General features: G+C 51.4%; 2 protein-coding genes and 1 non-coding gene across 5 annotated transcripts in view; 1 reads left to right on the top strand and 2 right to left on the bottom strand.

Annotated features, from left to right (window-relative positions):
• The window catches only part of Casp9 (caspase 9), a 38,286-nt gene extending 31,365 nt beyond the window's left edge, over positions 1-6,921 (top strand). For all 3 annotated transcript variants that reach the window (XM_087215117.1, XM_087215118.1, XM_087215122.1), the window contains one exon: positions 4,265-6,921. In XM_087215117.1, the coding sequence (XP_087071243.1) occupies positions 4,265-4,376 (112 nt within the window). In that variant the 3' untranslated portion in view covers positions 4,377-6,921. The remainder of the gene's footprint in view (positions 1-4,264) is intronic.
• Positions 4,108-4,211, bottom strand: LOC147827288 (U6 spliceosomal RNA). Its single transcript, XR_015452836.1, has one exon. It is a non-coding gene; the product is annotated as a U6 spliceosomal RNA (small nuclear RNA).
• A 3,323-nt stretch (positions 6,922-10,244) lies between the features above and the next one.
• Positions 10,245-16,591, bottom strand: Ctrc (chymotrypsin C). The gene is made up of 8 exons (XM_004850327.3): positions 16,187-16,591; positions 15,180-15,271; positions 15,000-15,097; positions 13,675-13,800; positions 12,558-12,694; positions 11,469-11,614; positions 10,523-10,675; positions 10,245-10,371 (listed from the first exon to the last, which is right to left on the bottom strand). The coding sequence occupies exons 1-8, from the start codon at positions 16,224-16,226 to the stop codon at positions 10,357-10,359; spliced, it is 807 nt and encodes a 268-aa protein (XP_004850384.1). The 5' UTR covers positions 16,227-16,591; the 3' UTR covers positions 10,245-10,356.
• Positions 16,592-18,020: the final 1,429 nt, after the last annotated feature.

Consider the following 18,020-nt stretch of genomic DNA (forward strand, 5'->3'; position numbering starts at 1 on the left):
AAGAGAATGACTGGTTGTTGGTACTTGGAGTTGTACTTCCAAAGCAAATATTAAGCTGGTGTGTTGAATGCACAACATTGAGAGCAGACATTCTCAGTGGGGCTGGTGTAGCCACCAGAGGACATTTGACAATGTCTAGAGACAGTTTTAGTGCTTGTGGCTGGGGTGGGGCATCATGGTCTCTAAAAGGTAGAGAGCAGAGAGGCTGCAAACATCTGACAAGCACAGGATAGTCGGAATCGTCTCACTTAAAGGTCAATGGTACTGAAATCAAGCAGCTCTGTTCTGGGCCATGGCTCAGCTTGCTGTGTGACCAGAATGAGTTAGGCAGGTCTCTAGCCCAGCGCCGTCTAGTTATGAAAGGGGCTGTGGAGTGTTGTCAGTTCTTTAGAAATGGCTCACCAATTAAACGCATTTCAGTGGTTTGTTTTGCCTCAAACAAAGAATTGAATGAGACAATCCAAAAATGATGCCAAAGTTTATTTCAAAATCGAGGGGTGGAGGGGTGAAGGAGTGAGGGAAAAACTGGCTCTGTAGAGAAAATTTGGGCCAAACAAAAGAAAAAATAAATGCAAAAATAAAAGTACACCCTTGCCCAGAAATGCAGGGCGGGCTATCATGAAGAGTCATGACAGTGGGCTCCTTGTGATATCTTTGTCCTTATATTTTGTCCACGTGTCATGGGAGCCTGTGAGAAGTTCCACATATGGGGTCCTGGGAATTATCTGGCACTGTCCTGGAATCTTCTGGTTGATAGGTCCCTCTTATTTCCCCAGCCAGCTTTGCCATGACCTACCTCCTCTATCAGGGGGTGAGTATTCTCTTTGTTTTGTAACATTCTAGGGACGATTTGCAAGATGCAGGGACCATGCTTACTAGAAGGCCAAAGTAGATCCACAGCATTGGGATTTGGCAGCCCCGGTATGGATCAAGGAATGCAGCACAGGAGGGCTTCCTTGGGATGGCTCAGATTGTCTGCTCCCAATATAGCAATGGTATGCATTTCTCCAATAACTCTACCTTCCACTTGGGGTCAAAACCAGAGCTTCTTAGAAATGGGAGCCAACAAAGGCAGGTGAGGTGACACAGGGCATCTCAGATATGTTAGATGCATTCACATCCTTATCTAATCTAAACTCTAGAAAACCCTGCAAGAGTATCCCTCATATCAGGTGAAGAAGTTGAGGTTCAGAGAGGTAAAGTGAGTTGCCTAAGATCACACAGCTTCTAAGTGGCAGTGAGAAGATTTTCAAACCTAAGATAGTCTGATTGCAAAGCCCATTGGGAGTCAGGTGTGGTGGCACAGGCTGAAATCCTATACTTGGGAGGTTGAAGCAGGAGGATCACCTTGAGTTGAAGGCCAGCCTGGGCTACATAGTGAGTCCAAGGCCAGCCTGAACTACATAGGGTGACCATGTCTAAAAAACAAACAAACAAACAAACAAATCAAACTATTAAGCTATTGAATTCTCTCTCTCTCTGTCTTTTTTTTGAGACAGGGTCTCACTATGTAGTTCAGGCTGGCCTTGCACTCATTATGCATTCCAGGCTGGTCTCGAACTCATGGCAAGCCTCCTGCCTCAGCCCCCTGAGTGCTGGGATTACAGGTGTGGGCTACCACACCTGGCTGTGAATGTGGTATTCTGCTCCATGCTTCTGTGACTGTTTTAATAGAAAAATAATTTATTTTCTCCAGGTGGTCACTGGACAAACATCAGTTTGGCACATGTGTGGGCTGGGTGTGTGACCTTGTGTAGCTAGCACTGCCAAATGGAATTTTAAAAGTTAGTTTTTTTCTTCTAGAGATAAGCAACTTCTCCAAACTTCCTCCTGCTGGGCATATAGCCAAAATTCTGTCCTCTCCTCAGCCCAAAAGAAGTGGCAGAACATACAGGTGCCACCATCCCAGGAGCTGAGAGCCTTTCCACAAGGACGAGGAGAATGAGCTGAAGGTGGCTGGAAGCGCTAGAGCCAGTGTGGAGCTCTGTGTTATCTCTCTGGTCCCTTCTCTGCCCTGCTCTGTACTGTAGAGTTCTTTGCCCACATGTACCTGGGGAGATGGTGATATGAGGCTAATGGCCCCTTGCATTTCCTCAGAGCCAACATTGTATAAATCCCTTTTTCCCTCTTCCCGGAACTTGTGGCCTCCTTTGGTTTGGTTACTGGTGAACTGGTGGCCCTGGGCTGATGAACCTGAGCAGCCGGGACATTTGGGCAAATGACACAGGTTCTCTGGCTGAGGGTTGCCCATCTACAGAACAGGAGAAGAGACAGGCTGTTTGGCCACATGGCTGTGAGAATTGGAAAGGGACACAAAATTCCACTCAGGAAGTCATCCATTGGGTCCTAAGTGGAACAGTTCAGGAGTAGCCTGGCTTCAGGCATGGCTGGATGCAGGGTGCTGATGATGACAGAGGACTGAGTTCCTCTCTGCCTGTGATGCTGCCTTCCCCTGTGAGGTCCACCCTCAGGCTGCATGGAGTGGCCTGAGGCAGCTCCAGGTTCTTCTCCTGGGGACAAGAGACTTGCAGAATCTTTGGCCCATTGCATCTCCACTGCAGCAAAGCTCCTGGAATTTTGGACTGGAGGATTCTTTGTTACGGCGGCTGTCCTGTGTTGCACACACAGTTGATACCAGTCGCCCCCCTCTCCCCAGTTCGGACAGCCAAAGCTGATTTCACACATTGCTAGACATACATTGGGGGCTAGACACACATTGCCACTACTCCTTTCTTTCTATTTTGATGTGGAAGCCACACATCCTCTCCTGAGGGTGAGCAGAAGCCTTTCAGTTCCCAGAGGTCCTATGAGCCTTCTGATTGGACCTGCCTCTATTCACATGACCACTCTGAACCAATTGCTGTGGTTAGGGAGGGAATGCAGTGTGTGGATTGGCCAGACCTGGAGTATGTGCTCCATCCTTGGGCCTGGGCATCCAGGCTTGATCTAGACCAGTATCCCAGGTTTGAGGTTGAGCTGTCCCTGGACAAAATACCAGGCTTTCCTGCTGGGAGGAGAGGAAGTGGAGGCTGGGGAGGTGGGGAACAAGTAGCCACTACAGCCACTTCCCTCTCTAGGCAAAGGGTCCCCATTGCTGTGTTGTCTGACAGATTGGCAGGCCAGCAGGTTCTAAACTGTGCTGTGTCCTTGAGGTCTCCTCAGTGGGGCAGGGGGTGCAGATATGGAATTCCCATGGGTTTATGACTCATTTGAAATGATCCTTCTGAGAAGTCATGCAGCTCCTGGCTCAGAGCTTGGGCTTGGACCCGGGGCTTCTGTGTGGTGACTCTGGTTTGGCTCCTTTCTTCTGGGTGTGGTCAGGAGTAGCCCCATGGACATGACTGTCTTTGCTGTTAGGAGAGTGGAACCTCCCACCCAGACCTGTGACTCAGCCGTTGCAATAAAATTTGAGAAGCTCTGCTCCAGCACACATTCCACTTCTCTCTTCCTTAGTTTCTTCATCTACCAATAGGAACAATAACAATAGAATTAATCTCTTACTATGGGGTTACAATCAACACTTCCTCTCCTAAAGCACTCATAATTGTACATGTGCAATAAATGTTCACTCATAATCCCTTAGTCATGCAGGCATTGGAATACCATGGAATTCTTCAAACTTTCCCATCAAAGAATTCTAGAAGATCCAGAGTGGGCAAGCTTTTTGTTCTTTGTATTGGAGATTGGACCCAGGGCCTTTGGACTGAGCTACATCTCCAGTCCCCACCGCCACTTAAATTTTTTTTTTTAAATTTGGAGACAGGACTTTATAAGTCACTAAGTTGCCTCGGCTGAGGTTGAATTTGCTATCTTCCTGCTTCAGCCTCCACAAGTGCTGGGTCCAGGCTTTTTGAGGAAATGGCCAGACAAGTAAATGTTTTAGGCTTGTGGCCATATGGTCTCTGTCTGAAGCAGTCTGCTCTGCTGTTGTAGTGACAAGCAGCCATATGGACAGAGCTGTGTTCCAATAAAACTTTATTTACAAAGCAGGGTTGCTGTGCAGGCTGTACTTTGCAGTACAGTGATGATTTGGGGTCTTGCATGCTGCAGTCACAGCAGCAGCAGGTCTGGGAGTTGGGGCTGAAAAGCTTAATTTGAATTTTGTGATTTTATATGGCAGAGTTTATTTTACGTGTCATCCTTGGGCAGGGGCCATGCTAATCTTCTTTGTATCATTCCAATTTTAGTATACATGCTGCCAAAGTGAGCACTGGCAGAGTTTATTTTAACATAATGATTTCTCCTTCTCTCCCCATCTTTGCAGAAAACTGATGTTTTGGGAAGATGCTTTCTCTTTATTCTCCGACCTCACCTCCGACCCTGGCCCATTCCCGCATGACTCTTGGGGGACAAGTTTCCCAATCCTGCAAGAGTAAGCTTCCTGGAACAGGTTCTCAAGGACATGCTGCAGGTCTGAGGACTAAGGCTTCTACTGCCGAGGAACAGAAGAGAGGGGAGGTTTGATATTAGGAGTCTGGGTAGGAGGCCAGCATAGCAATGACTTCTCCAATTCACAGTCTCTGTTATTTCAGGGAGACAGGGCAGGTGTGCCCATCTGACAGATGGAGAAAACTAAGGCACAGAGAGACTCAGTGCTTCAGCTACTGGCACTGCCCGTGAGTGGCAGAGTTCAGACCTCTGGCCCTAAGGGTGTCCTCCCTTCTGTCCTGCCATTGTTTGTGTCAGAGGTGATGTGAGTATAGTCACTTGCCAAGACGGACCTGGTTCTTCACCCCTTCCTATGCCAGGCTCTTGCCCATGTGACCTCGCCATGGCTCTCCCCCCGCCCCAGGAAGAGGAGAGACAAATGGAGCTGAGTGGCCCTGGCCTGACATACCAGATCAGCCAATCCTGCCAATCCCTAGAGGAGCAGTGAGTCCTATTGCAATCAGCAGGGCTCCCTGACTGACCTCAATCAGTGCTCATCATTGTATGTCATTGAGGACTTGTGCTTGTTTGTTACATAGCACTATCATACTGATGCTAGCTGATACAGTGTCTGGAAGCTGTTTGTGAACACTTGGGAGCAGTAATTCTCCTCTGAGCCTCTGTCTCTGTGGACTCCTTGCCAGCATCATTAGTGAGGCTCATGGGCACCTGGTGGTCCACACCCTCCCTGGTCACTAGAGAATTTCAGGTGTGAAGGGTCTGGGAGGGTTTTGGGCTCATGGTAGAATAATGTGGTTATGAGCTGCACAGGGCCTGCAGTCAGACTCCTGGGTTTAATCCTGGTGCCTTGTCATCAGCTGTATGTTTGGGGTGAGGGTTTAGGGCTCTCTGAGACTCAGTTTCCTTACCTTTAAAAAAAATTTTGTTTTTGCAGTACCACAGATTAAACCTCAGGGTTTGTACTGAACTATATGCCCAACCTTTCTAAAATTTTTTAAAATTTTGAGGCCAGATCTTGGTAAGTTGCCTAGACTAGGCTTGAATTTGTGACCCGCCTGCCTCAGCTCCCAGAGTGCTGAGATCACAGGTGTGTGCCACCATGCCTGTATCAGCTTTCTCATTTGGGAAGGGGGATGGCAATGAGTATTGTCACCAAGAGTACATGAGATGGTGCTGGTGAAGTCCTTGCGTGGTGTTGGGCACAGCTTTCCATGGAGTCCTCAGGAGCCCCAGCCTGCTCCTAGACAGAAGGTAGAAGTGGGAAGATCAGCACCTAAATTCCCAGTGTTCCTCCCATCCACCTCCAGTCTGTGACCTCTTGGGCAAAGCCCACAAATCCCTGCTGTTGGCCAAGCCAGGTCCTAGGAGTCCTTCCTGATGCCCTGTCCCTCACCCCTACAGCCACCACAGCCCGCCATGGTGTGGCCTTCCAACAATTTCCCGTTGCTGTGGTGAAAATCACCCCACATGGAGGGGCTAAAGCCACCCCAGGTCACCTTCTTCCCATGCTGGAGTCCACAGTTTCTATTGCTGGTGAAAGTCAGGGTGTCGCAGGGTGTTCCCTCGCCCCTCCAGCCCCTAGAGGTCGCCCATGCACCTTGGCCCATGGCCCCTTCCTTCCTCTTTGAAGCCCAAGCTGGTAGATGGTGACTCATCTTCCGCTTCTCTCTTACTCTTGGCTCCTCCTGCTTTTCATCTTGTCTGCTCCTCAGATCCTGACCTTCCTGTCTTCTTCTTTGTGGACTCTTGGATCATACTGGGTCCAGCCGAGAAGGCAGATCATCTCCCTATCACAGACCTTTAGTCCTATCTGCAGCCCCCTCTGCCACGTAAGGCCACATTTGCTGGGGTCTGGGGTCAGCATGCAGACTTCTAGGGGAGGTGTCCTGTCTTCTGGGGCATAGCAGTGGAGCTTGACCCAGGCCTGAGAATTTCACACTCTTGTTGAACACATGGTGCTGTGGCATACAATTCACCATATACTCCCCAGTAGAGAGCAGTTTTGATAATTCAGTCACATTCCCAAAGTTTATACATGATGCTTAATGCCTTCTGAGAAATTCTGAGTATCTTCCTTTCTTTTTCCATTCCTGCTCTGTCTGGGCTGCATTATTTTTTTTACCCAATTATTTTTTATTAGTACGTGTTTGCATTATGTACCATTTACATTCCCTGTGGGGAGTTGGTTCCTGTACATTGATGGAGGAGGTAGGGCGTGGCAAAGCTGGCTGGGGAAATAAGCAGGATCTGTCAACAAGAAGATCCCAGGACAGTGCCGGATAATTCCAGGACCCCACATGTTGAACTTCTCTCTGCTTCCTTTGAGATGTGGACAGTGTAAGAGATGAGACACTCCAGGAGCCCACTATCCTGACTCTTCACAGTACCCAATCTGTGTCTTCTAGACCAGGGTGCACTTTTATTTTTGCTTTTACCCTTTCCTCTCTTTGTTTGCCCTAAGTTTGCTCTACAGAGCCAGTTCTTTCCTTACCCCTTTACCCCTCACTTTTCAAATAAACTTTTGGCACCATTTTTGGCTTTTCTTGTCCAATTCTTTGTTCAAGGCAAGAAGGACTTGGAATACTTTTAATTGGTGAGTCATTTCCAAAGGAACTGCCTGACAACACTGTGATGCATCTCAATTATTTTTTCAACCCTTTCTCTCCCTCTTCTTCCATCTCTGGTCCCCTTCCCATTTGAAAAAGATCTATCTCCCTACTTCCTATTACCTATTATTATTATTTTTTTGTACTGGGGATTGAACTTGGGACCTTGCACTTGCAAGGCAGGCATCAGAATCACTGAGCTAAATCCCCGGGCCCCTATTACCTATTTTTATTTTGCTCTTTATTTATATTTTGAATTTCTCATATAAGCAATATTTAAGCTTGTGTGCCTGATTTATTTTACTTAGCATCATGGTTTTAAGGTGCATCTGTTTTCCTATAAATGACTCGTTTATCCTTTTGTATGACAGAATAGTACTCCATTGTGTGTAAATACCACTTTTTCATTCTTTATTCATCTGTTGATGGGCCTATAAGCTGCTTCCAAGATTTAGCTGCAGATACTCCTTGTTTAATGACCAAGTTATAGTCCACGACTGGGTTGTTAACTGAATTGGTCGCTAAACAAGGAATCGTATATAGTATGAACATTACAATATTCAGAACAAAGAGATGGCTGAAGGGAACTTGCCTGCAGTACTGTGATGTATAACTGTACAGTACCGTCAGCAAAAATTACAGCACTGTGGAAGAAGCCACCACAGGGCCACAGTGCCGCTCACATTCCTGCATCATAAATCTGAATGAAGGCCATAAGTCCAAACAGTGTGCAGCGATCTCAAGCCCAGAAACGGTTAAATGGGTAGGTCATTAAACAAGGATGTTCTTAACCTTTCGTGAAGATACCTCGAGGGGAATGGGTGAGTCCAAAGCCATTTCTGGTTTTAGTTTTCGGAGGAATCTCCATGCTGATTTCCATAATGGTTGTTCTCCTTTCCATTCCCTCCCAGGTTGTAGGATTCCTTTCCCCTGCCGCAGCTGCTGTAGCAATTGTTATTACTTGATTTCTTGATGGTCACCTTTCTTTTTGGGGTGGATGGAATCTCGGTGTTGAATTTGCATTTCTCTCATGGGGGCCACATCATTCTTGGTCTAGGTGAACTCTGGACTGTCACGGTGGCCTCTTCACCTGGCCTGCTCCCAGCCACCTTCACTCAGCTGCTGGCCAGCGACCCCAGCCATTGCTTCTCTACTGAACCTTCCATGGCTCCCCATTGCCCCCTGAATAAAATCCTGAGAACCCCCACCTTGGCACAAGGGTTTCCTCCAAGGCCTTTGCCGCCTTGCTGGCGTTTGCTACTCTGTGCCGGGCTTTTCAGGCACTGTTCTGGATTAGCACCACAACTCTGCATCTTGGAAAACTCCTCAGTCTAGGGCAAACCAGGATGCCTGGTCTCTCCACCTCACCTGGGCCTCCGCTCTACAGCACCTGCGCTGGAGTCCCTGCCACAAGGGTGCTGTGACTTGGCTCCTGCTTTCCCTCAGACAGGAAAGTAACCCCTTTGCTTTTGCCTCTCGTGTCTATGAGGACTGTGCTGAGCTGCGAGTAGCTGAAGACCTACAGTGGCCAAAGCAAACGCAGATGTCTTTATTTATGATTTTACACGTAGCAAGACATGCAAAGGAGATGATTGGTGGGCTCAGATCTGCAGCTTGATGGAGTCGGAGCAATTGTCTCCCCACAAATTGGCTGCCTTAGCACCAGCTGTCACATCCACATTCAAGGCAAGGAAGGGATAGTGCAGCATCAACTGGGCCAGACCCCTTTTTATGAGGAAACATTTGGTTTTTCAACAGACTTCTCCTTACACTGCAGGATGGTAGACAGTGGTGGTCAGGTGAGGGTCTCTGTAGCCAGATCACCAAAATTTGCATCCTAGCTCCACTCCCTTGTAGTTAAGCCACCTTGGGAAGTTACTGCCTGCCCCCTCAGTTTTCTCATCTTTAAAATAAAGACAATGCTTTTATTTTTAAAATTGTTTTCTATTACCAGAGATTGAACCCAGGGCCTTCGCACTGAGCCACATCCCCAATCCTTGGGGACCTTATATCAAAATTTTAAGACCCAGCTTGGACGTCACCACTTCCATGTAGCTGCCCTGGGTTTCTGCTGCCGGTTGATGCTGGTTTAAGGCCCTCATTTCCATGTTCCTGGCCTGTGCTTCTACTTTTACATTCACGCCCTGGAATACGGTGCGCAGTCCCAGGTGTGTGTCCCACAGAGCAGGGTCTCGTTGGAACCATCCTTGGGTTCCCAGCACCGAGCTGTGCTGGCTCCTTGTAGGCCCATGCTAACTCCTGGGAATCTGTTGGAGTCGTGCCTCCCCCCATGCCCCAGAGCCCCAGTAGGGTGGGGAAGGGGTGATTCACCGGCCGTCAGAGCAGCTGGAGCCGAGGGCCCTGTGAGGAGATCAGAGGCTGGGTGGGAGCACCGGTAAGTCACCTGTTCTCAGGAGCACCCCAGACCCCAGTGGCCAGGGGCAGAGAGGCCACCTGGATGCCCCTGCTGGACACTGGGCCTTGTACACTGGGCTCAGTGCTCACCCGTTGGCCTTGTAGCCCATGCTTTGCTGGCTGTCTGTTCCTGGGACCTTGTACAGCTCTCTTTCACTCTGGGCCTCAGTTTCCCCACCTGTCTCATGCAGTGAAAGCTTTTCCTGTGACTGTGAGAACAGCATTGCTTTCCTCCCTCCTGTGCCCCCAGAGGGCAGAGCTGGGGTCCCCTCCTCCTCCTGGGCCCTCCCAGGTCAGCAGCTGTGGGGGGTGTGCTGGGGGCAGGGGTGCCAGTGGCTGTCCCTGAGCTGTGGGTCTCCCGTGGCCCAGCCTCTCTGGGAGGTCCCCAGGGAATCCCGCCAGACTCCTCCATGGGGGCAGGATGGGAGAAGCCCTGATCTGGTCAGACATGCTGGGTCAGAGTTTGAGACAGAGGGACAAGAGTATACAGTGTCGTGTGTGTGTGTGTGTGTGTGTGTGTGTGTGTGTGTGTACTAGAGATTGAACCTGGGGCCTCCACACTGAGCTACATCCCCAGCCCTTTGTGATTTTTAATTTTGACACAGAGTCTTGCTAAAGTGTTAAGTTGTCCAGACTGGATTTGAGCTTGTGATCCTCCTGCCTTGGGCTTCCAGAGTGCTGGGATTACAGGTGTGCACTCCACCCCCAGCTTGGAGTGTCCCCAGTCCTGTCCTCAGGCTACCCACCTGGTCCCCAGAACCCCTGCCCCTCTGCTCCCCCATGGCTCCCTCCAAGGCACCCCCAGCCTGGCTGAGGGATCCTTTCTTTCCCCTGGCGTGGGTGGGGTGGCCCCCAGGGAGCCCGGGAGCTGCAGGGAGACAAAAGATCAAGGTCCAGGCACAGCGGTTTATTGTTGCAGGGTTGGTGGCCCAGGCTTCTGGGGGAATCACAGCTGCAGTTTCTGTAAGAGCAGGGGACAGGTGAGGGGCTTCCTGCGGGTTGGGAGGGTGTGATAGGCAGGCACCTGGGGCAGGGGGCGGGGGCAGCTGGGGTGAGTGAGCCGGGCTGCATGAGCGAGTGGCACCGGTGGGGGGTGAGGGGGCGGCACCCACCTGGTTGATCCAGTCGATGTAGGCTGACACACGGGTGAAGACCACCGGCTTCTGGCGGGTGTTGCAGCCCAGCGGGGAGCCAAAGCTGACGATACCCTGCACCTGCCAGGACCCGTTCTCTGCTTGGCAGTTCAGCGGGCCACCCGAGTCGCCCTGCATCAGGCAGATGTGTGAGCCCCGGGCCTCCCGCTGGGGCAGTGGGCAGGGGGGTGGGGGCTGGCCTGTCAGCCTCAACTCTTGTTTTCGCCTCAGCTGGCTGCTTGGCCTCGTTCTGGGAGGCCCTGGGTGTCAGACTAGCTCTTGGTTTGGCACGTGATCCTGGGATGATGCCAGCTCTCCTGGTGCCTCAGTTTCCCTGGATGTTCAGGCCACCATGCCTAAGCCTCTGTGAGCTGCCCGGACTGTGGGGGGAAGCTGGGAAGTGAGGTGGATGGGGTAGCGAGAGGAGGGTGCGTTTGGAGACAGGGTGGTCCCTGGTTATTTTAGGTGTTGCAAGGTTCTGGCCAGACCCGATTCCCCTGTCCCCAGGGCTGGTGCTGTGGATAATGGCAGGACTGTGTTCAAGGACTTCCCTCATGCCTTTTCTGTGGCTCTTTGATTCACTCAGCTCTCACTTCACCTCTGGGAGGTAGTTCCTGTGGCCCAGTTGTACAGATGGGAAAGCAGGTTCAGAGAGCTTCACCAGCCTGCCTGCAGTGACAGTTACATGGCAGCCCTGGGCCTGGAACTCAGCTCCTCATGCTCAGCTCCCTGGGTCTCACTGCAGCTGGGCCAGGGCAGAGGCTGAGTGGAGGGGAGGGATTTCTCCCAAGCCTGCTGGGTCTGTGCAGGCCTCAGCTACCTCCCAGGGAAGGGTTTGCTAGCACACCCTGGTTAGTGTCCTCCCTGTGCTCATCCACCAGGCCACCCAGAGTGAGGCTGGGGTGCAACCTGCCGGGACACTCACATTGCAGGCAGAGATGACACCATCGCCGCCGGCGCAAATCATATTGTTTGTCACCCGGAAGCCCCACCAAGTCCACTTGGAGCATGTGGCATGGTCCACCACGGGCTGCAGGCCCTGCTGCAGCACCTCGGCAATGGGGCCGTTGGCTGGGGAGAGAGGGTCAGTGAGCGGGTACTCAGCTAAGCAGGGGGCCCAGGCCTGCAAGGGGCAAAGGCCGGGATAGGATATAGCCGGGTGCTGGCTTCGAGAGGAAGAAAGCCTTCAAGGGATAACTGTCTAGTTGGGTTGTCTTTCACTTAGATTTTGAGGGGTTTTTATTTTTACTTTTTGGCAGTACTAGGGATTAAATCAAGGCCTTTGGACTGAGCTACACTCCATCCCTTTATTATATTTTTTACTTTGAGACAGGGTCTCACTAAGTTACTGAATTGCTAATTTGCCCAGGCTGGAGATGAGCTTGCTATCCTCCTTCCTCAGCCTCCTAGAGGGTTGGAATTGCAGGTATGCACTACCATGCCTGCTTCTTCTTCTCCTTTTAGTGCTGGGGAGGGAACTCAGGGCCTTGCACCTACTAGGCAAGCGCCCTTGCCCTGAGCTTGGTGTCCAGCTGCTGGATGCTAAGGGTTTACCTGTCAGTTATTTCCTGGTGGATCTCTGCCTTTGGTAACCACCTTGCAAGGCCTTTCTCACCCCAAGTTATTCTAAGGATTGATCTGTATATCCCTAAGGCTTCTGTAGTTTCATTTCTTTGCATTTAATCTTTGAATTCAGCTGGAGTTTCTTTGGACATATGGAAAATCATACGATCTAATCCCCCACCCCCAGATGATTTATTATAGTTTATTTTTATGAAATTTACCACATGCCAAGCCCTTAGCCAATTCTGATCTATTTGTTCTTTAGAACACCTGTGACATGCACTCGATAGTGTCTGTCCCACGGCATGTACTTAAAAATATTAGCTGTTATTATTACAAAACTTAAAACGATGGGAATGCATTGGGAGTGGTGGATGGGGTGTGCCGGCTGTCGGAGACGCCTCCTCTGGGAAAGCTCTGGGGTGTCCGGGTGTGGGGGGGCTGTACTCACTCCACAGGCGGCCCCAGCCAGTGACGTAGCAGGGATAGTCCTGGGGCAGCAGGGCACCCTCCTTGGGCAGGCAGGCCACCTGGATGGTGTCGCTCAGTTCCACGGGCTCCTCCAGCTTGATGATGGCGATGTCGTTGCTGGAATCCAGAGTGAGGGGGTGAGTGGGAAGGGGTCCTGGGCTGGAGTCAGCGTGGTGCAGCCAGGATGTGCGCCAGGGTCCTCTGGAATGTGCAGACCGCTGTTGCCAACTGGCCAGCCATGATGTTGGAGGACCACTGACCATGCCAGCACCCACAGGTTCTCCTTTTCCGGCCACAATGTCGTGAGAGGCTTAGTGGGAAGGAGCAGAGTGGAAGATGTGTCTGTCTGACAAGGAGCTAGGCGGGCTGGGATTACAGTGATAACGTCGAGGCAGCCACTGATACCTTTTTAATTTCTTCCCCGAACTGGGGATTGAACCTTGTGCCTCCCACTTGCTCAGCCACTACATTCAGAACTACATTCCCAGCCCTTTTAAAATTTTTATTTTGACACAGGATCTCACTAAGTTCCCCAGGCTGGTCTTGAACTTTCGATTCTCCTGCCTCCGCTTCCTGAGTAGTTGAGGTTACAGGTGTGCACCACTGCACCTGGCACCAGATGCCATTTAAATATTTTCAGTTATCAGAACAAAAGCTAAACAGACCTAGACAGACCTGGTTTGATTCCTAGTTTTTTGTTTTGGTACCGGGGATCGAACTCGGGTCCTTGCGCAGGCAGCGAAACCACTGAGCTAAATCCCCAGCCCTTGATTCCTAGTTTTGCCCTGCACTGGGCTGTGTGACCCAGGACCTTGTCCTCACTCTCTCTGAATCATGGTTCCCTGTCCCTGGCCAATGTAGATGAAGTAAGAGGCAGCACTCCATAAAGGAGGGTCCCAGCTCAGCCTCCGGCTAGGCAGCCTCAAGCAGGACACTCTGGGGACCTTGGAGGCCCCTCGCCAGTGCTACAATGGGAGGTGTCATCTGCACTCGGCATCTGCACTGCTCGTCAGAGCCAGCTTGTCTGTGCAGTGTGTGGACAGGGCACCCTCGCCCTTCACTGCCTGGTCCTGGGTGCCTGGGCAGCTGGCACTCACCGCACCAGGAGGGTGTTCCATTTCTCATGGACGTGGATGGAGTCCACGCCTGCAATCACCGAGCCTGCTTCATCTGCCACCGTCAGGTCGCTCTTGCCCAGGGCCACACGGTAGGTCAGGGATTTGCTGGTAGCAGAAGAGACTGGGTCAACGTGGAGTCAGCCCCTCGTTCTGACCCTTTGGAGGATGAGGGGAAGGACTCGAGCCTCTGGCTCATGCTGTGGCCTTGCTGCTGCCGCTGGGAGTCCTGGTCCTTAGTTTCCTCATCTGGGAAGTGGGGCAGTGTTGGGACTCAGGTCTCAGGGCCCCTGCAGGTGACGGAGTCCAAGCTGCCTGGCCTCTTGCTGTCTCCATAGCACACTGGCTACCTCATTTTCTCTGCTCTGCCCTGGTCTCCTTTTTCCCCCCCATTTTTATTAGGATGTTTTGAAGCACACAATGTTTACATTCCTCTTGTGGGATTGGTGCGTGTACTAAATTTGTCATTAATAAGTTTAATTTTTTTCTTGCAGTACTAGAGATTGAACCCAGGACCTTGGGTATGCTAGGCAAGTGCTCTATAGCTGAGATACATCCCCAGCTCCCCTGACCTCTTTAAAGCCTGTTCTCAAGTCAGCTGGGTGAACTTCTTAAATAGACAGCAAGCTAGGCATGGTGGTCCACACCTGAAATCTCAGCACTCAGGAAGCTGAGGCAGGAGGATAGACACAAGTTAAAGACAAGCCTGGACTACATAGTGAATTCAAGGGCAGCCTAGACTACATATTGAGACCCTGCCTTAAAAAACAAAACAAAACAAAACAAAATGAGGCCGACCACGTGTGTGCTGGCTCTGAACTCCAGGGTGGCTCCTACTCTCAGGCTCCAGAGTGAGGCTCTTACATAAACCTGCAGCATGTGACACTCCTGTCCTCCCCTGCCACACTCTGTTGCTGCCATGCAGCTTCCTGGCTCTCCCCTCTGCCTTTGCTCCTGCCACCTGGATCACCTTCCTTCCCCAGACCCGTACCTCCTTCTGCTCCTTCCCCCATGTTTCTGCTCGAATGTTCCCTGCAATCTCATCTCTGGTAGACCCCTCATCCTTTCCTTCCTCTTCTGGTCTCTCATTCATCTTGTCACTGCTTGATAACTTTATAATTTACTTGGCTAATTGTTTCCCTGACTGTCTTCTCTGCTGTGTTTCCTGGCACATAGGAATGTGCACAAGGAATGTCTGTTGATCTCGTGAATGAAGAACTGAGTTGCTGGATGTAGGTGCTCAATAAAAGCAGCTGGCTCAGACTCCTGCCCCAGGGTGATGGCAGGGTCCCAGGCCATGAACTTACTTGATGCAGTGGGCGGCGGTGAGGACATGCTGGCTGCTGATCAAGGAGCCGCCGCACGTGTGCCTCCACTCACTGTCCTTGAGGTACTGCAGGGAGATCTTTGGGCGGACAGGGGACCCCGAGTCAGGCCACACTTGGGTCACCCGCCGCCCCATCCCTACCATGCCACAACGCGCTCACCTGCCAGGGCCAGCTGTGGGCTACAGCATCATCTCCCCCAACCACCCTGGCCGACACATTGGGCAGGAAGCTGGGGACTCCGCAGCTGGAGGCTAGGGGGTGGGAGGGGCGCACGTGAGGGGGTCAGCTGGTCAGACAAGGCTGTGACTTTCAGTGTGTGGCTTGGGGGCGGACCACCTAGGTCTCTGGGCCTCGACTTCCCTTTCTGCAGAGTGGGGGCATGTCACCAACTTGGCGAGTTTGTCCTGAGAGCTACATCAGACAGGCATTGAGAGTACAGAAGCTCAGTGCATGATGGATGGTTCCGAGGGGACGGAGACAGCAGGCAGCTGGCATATGTGGGTGCTGGGGACAGCTGGTCCTTTGGTCCCTTTTTAGGGCACAGGGTAGTGGGGAGATGGGTGGATATGAATCCGGAGTGCTCTGTGGGGAGACACCTGGCTCCGCCTAACCAGCCATGTGATCCTGGGCAGACATCCCGACTCCTGAGCCTCAGTGTCCTCACTGCAAACTGGGGACACACATGGACCCTGTCTTTCGAGGTTGCCTTGAGGATCACATTAGCTCCAGCCTGTGAAGGGCTCAGCCCAGCGCCCTGCACATAGCAAATGCAGAGTAAACAGGAGCTGCTATTATTACTGTTATCGTTGCTATTGTTGGCTGGAAAGAGTCTTAATTAAGTGCTCTCATTTCCCTAAAAGCCAGTGAGATTGAGAGGCCAGGGACTTGAACAGCTCCTGCAGAGAGCAACGGACTTTTAGCTGGGACCTTGGTTCCAAAATGGGGGAGCAAAGACCGCAGGGAAAGGTGATGCTTCTGTGTCTGGGCCTTGCCCAGGGCTTCCCGTGTCCCATCCCCAAGCCACAAGCCTTTGGGGAAAGTGCTCACTGGCCCTGTCCTGCAGGGCAGAGGCTCATGGGACAAACAGCTGCTCTGCAGCAGGGCCCACACTCTGCATTTCCTGCAGAGCTGAGGGCCCCGGCCACTGGGGTCCCACCCCTGCTTACCAAAGGCCAGGACTGCAGCGAGGACGGCGATGCCCAACATGGTGCAGGTGGCGGGACTGCCTGGGTGTCAGGGCACTTATAGGCCCGAGCAGGAGAGGCCTGAAGTGTCAAGGCCAGGCCACTTCGGGAAGAAACCTGCTGGACAAGGCCATTTCTCTGACCTTGGGTGGTTACTGTTTAATTTGGGCAAAGAAACAGGGATGGCTAGGAAGCATGGCTTTCCAAATATCCCCGGACAGACCACATTCTGAGGAGCTGCATTTTGAGGGGCTACCTTGCCATGCTTGGAGTGCATTCTTGTTTCCCTCCCTACCTCATTCTCTGTAGTTATTGATCAGGCATCTGCTAGGTATGAGCCAGCTGGTGCTCAGTGGTTCTTGCATGATCTCTTCTGGAAGTTTTTTGAGTTGGCTACCCTGTGCCCCTTAGGAATTGTTTCCTCATAAAAAAAGAAGTGCTAGGTACCTGGTTAGCTGGGGATGAGGAGGATTTTAACTTGCAAGTTTTACACAGTTTAAGATCTTTTTTGAAAACGGAATGAATTACTTTGTTAATATAAAATCAATGAGCTCGATTAAAAAATAGCCATAGAAGGGGAAAAAACGGCCCAGAGATGGGGCTGTGTGAGGGTGTGGGGCCTGGCCCGGCCTGGGCACTGGGCTCTCAGGCTTCCTGTTCATGGCAGAGGCTGGCCCTCATAGAGGGGCTGCTGGGAGCTACTGGGCTCACCTCTGTGCTGTGTGTTGAGCTGCACACTGAACAAGAGGACAGGGCTGAGATCACAGCCTGGTGGAAGGAGACAGGGTGCCTGGTCCCCGTATCAGCCAGTGAACAATCAACCCCAGCCCTGGGCGACCTTTTTGGGCCTCACACTGTACACACACTTGAAGCTCTGGATCCAGGGACGCTCACATGCACAAGTCACCCACAGGAAGCATCCAGGTATCCGCAGACACACACAGAGCCGTGTCCCGCATGTTAACATGACATAGACAGCGATAGCCCCCACTGCATTGGGAAGGTGGCACCAGAAGAAGAGAGCTGTTTTTTTTCAGTGTTTACAGAGAAACTGAGCCTTTTTTGGAGGTAAGGAGGTTGCTGGCTGCTCGTGATTTAGGGTAACTTCCTTGTTCTGAGATGTCTACCAGCTAGGGCCCTTGTGGAAGGCAACAACAAACAGTTGTCCCCAAGAAACCCAAGGCCGCCTTCACCTGCTGCAGATGCTGAAGACAGGATGTGAGTGAGGGCTTTTGCAGGGCTGGGCTACTCCACGAGGGAAGGAAAACCTAGCATCACTGCTTTCCAGCTGTGTGACTTTGTGATTGTGACTTAAACTCTCTGGGTTTATTGTCCCTCATCTATAAAGTGGAGGTAGCCAAGCATTGTGGTGCATGCCTGTAATCCCAGCAAACTCGGGAGGCTGAGGCAGGAGGATCACCATGAGTTCCAGGCCACCCTTGGCTACACAGTCAGTTCAAGGCCAGCCTGATCTACACAGTGAGACCCTGTCTCCAAAAAACAAAAAAAGGACTTGCCTCCTCGGGCTGTTTGAGAAGTGTCTGACATAAGGTAGAAACTATACAGGGTTTTCTGTTGTTATTAGGTCCTTATGAGAAAGCTTGAGTCTGAGCTAGGCGTGGTAGCACACACCTGTAATCCCAGCTACTTAGGAGGCTGAGGCAAGAGGACTGGAAGTTCGAGGCCAGCTTGGGCAACTCAGCAAGGCTCTGTCTCAAGATAAATTAAAAAGGACTGGGATGATTCACAGTAGTAGAGTGGCCCTAGGTTTGACCCCTAGCATGGAAAGAGAGAGAGAAAATTAATAAGAGAAACT

This window comes from Heterocephalus glaber, unplaced genomic scaffold, assembly GCF_053883595.1.
Source record: "Heterocephalus glaber isolate CG9 unplaced genomic scaffold, H.glaber_assembly_v1.0 deba00001452, whole genome shotgun sequence".
Classification (NCBI taxonomy): domain Eukaryota; kingdom Metazoa; phylum Chordata; class Mammalia; order Rodentia; family Bathyergidae; genus Heterocephalus; species Heterocephalus glaber.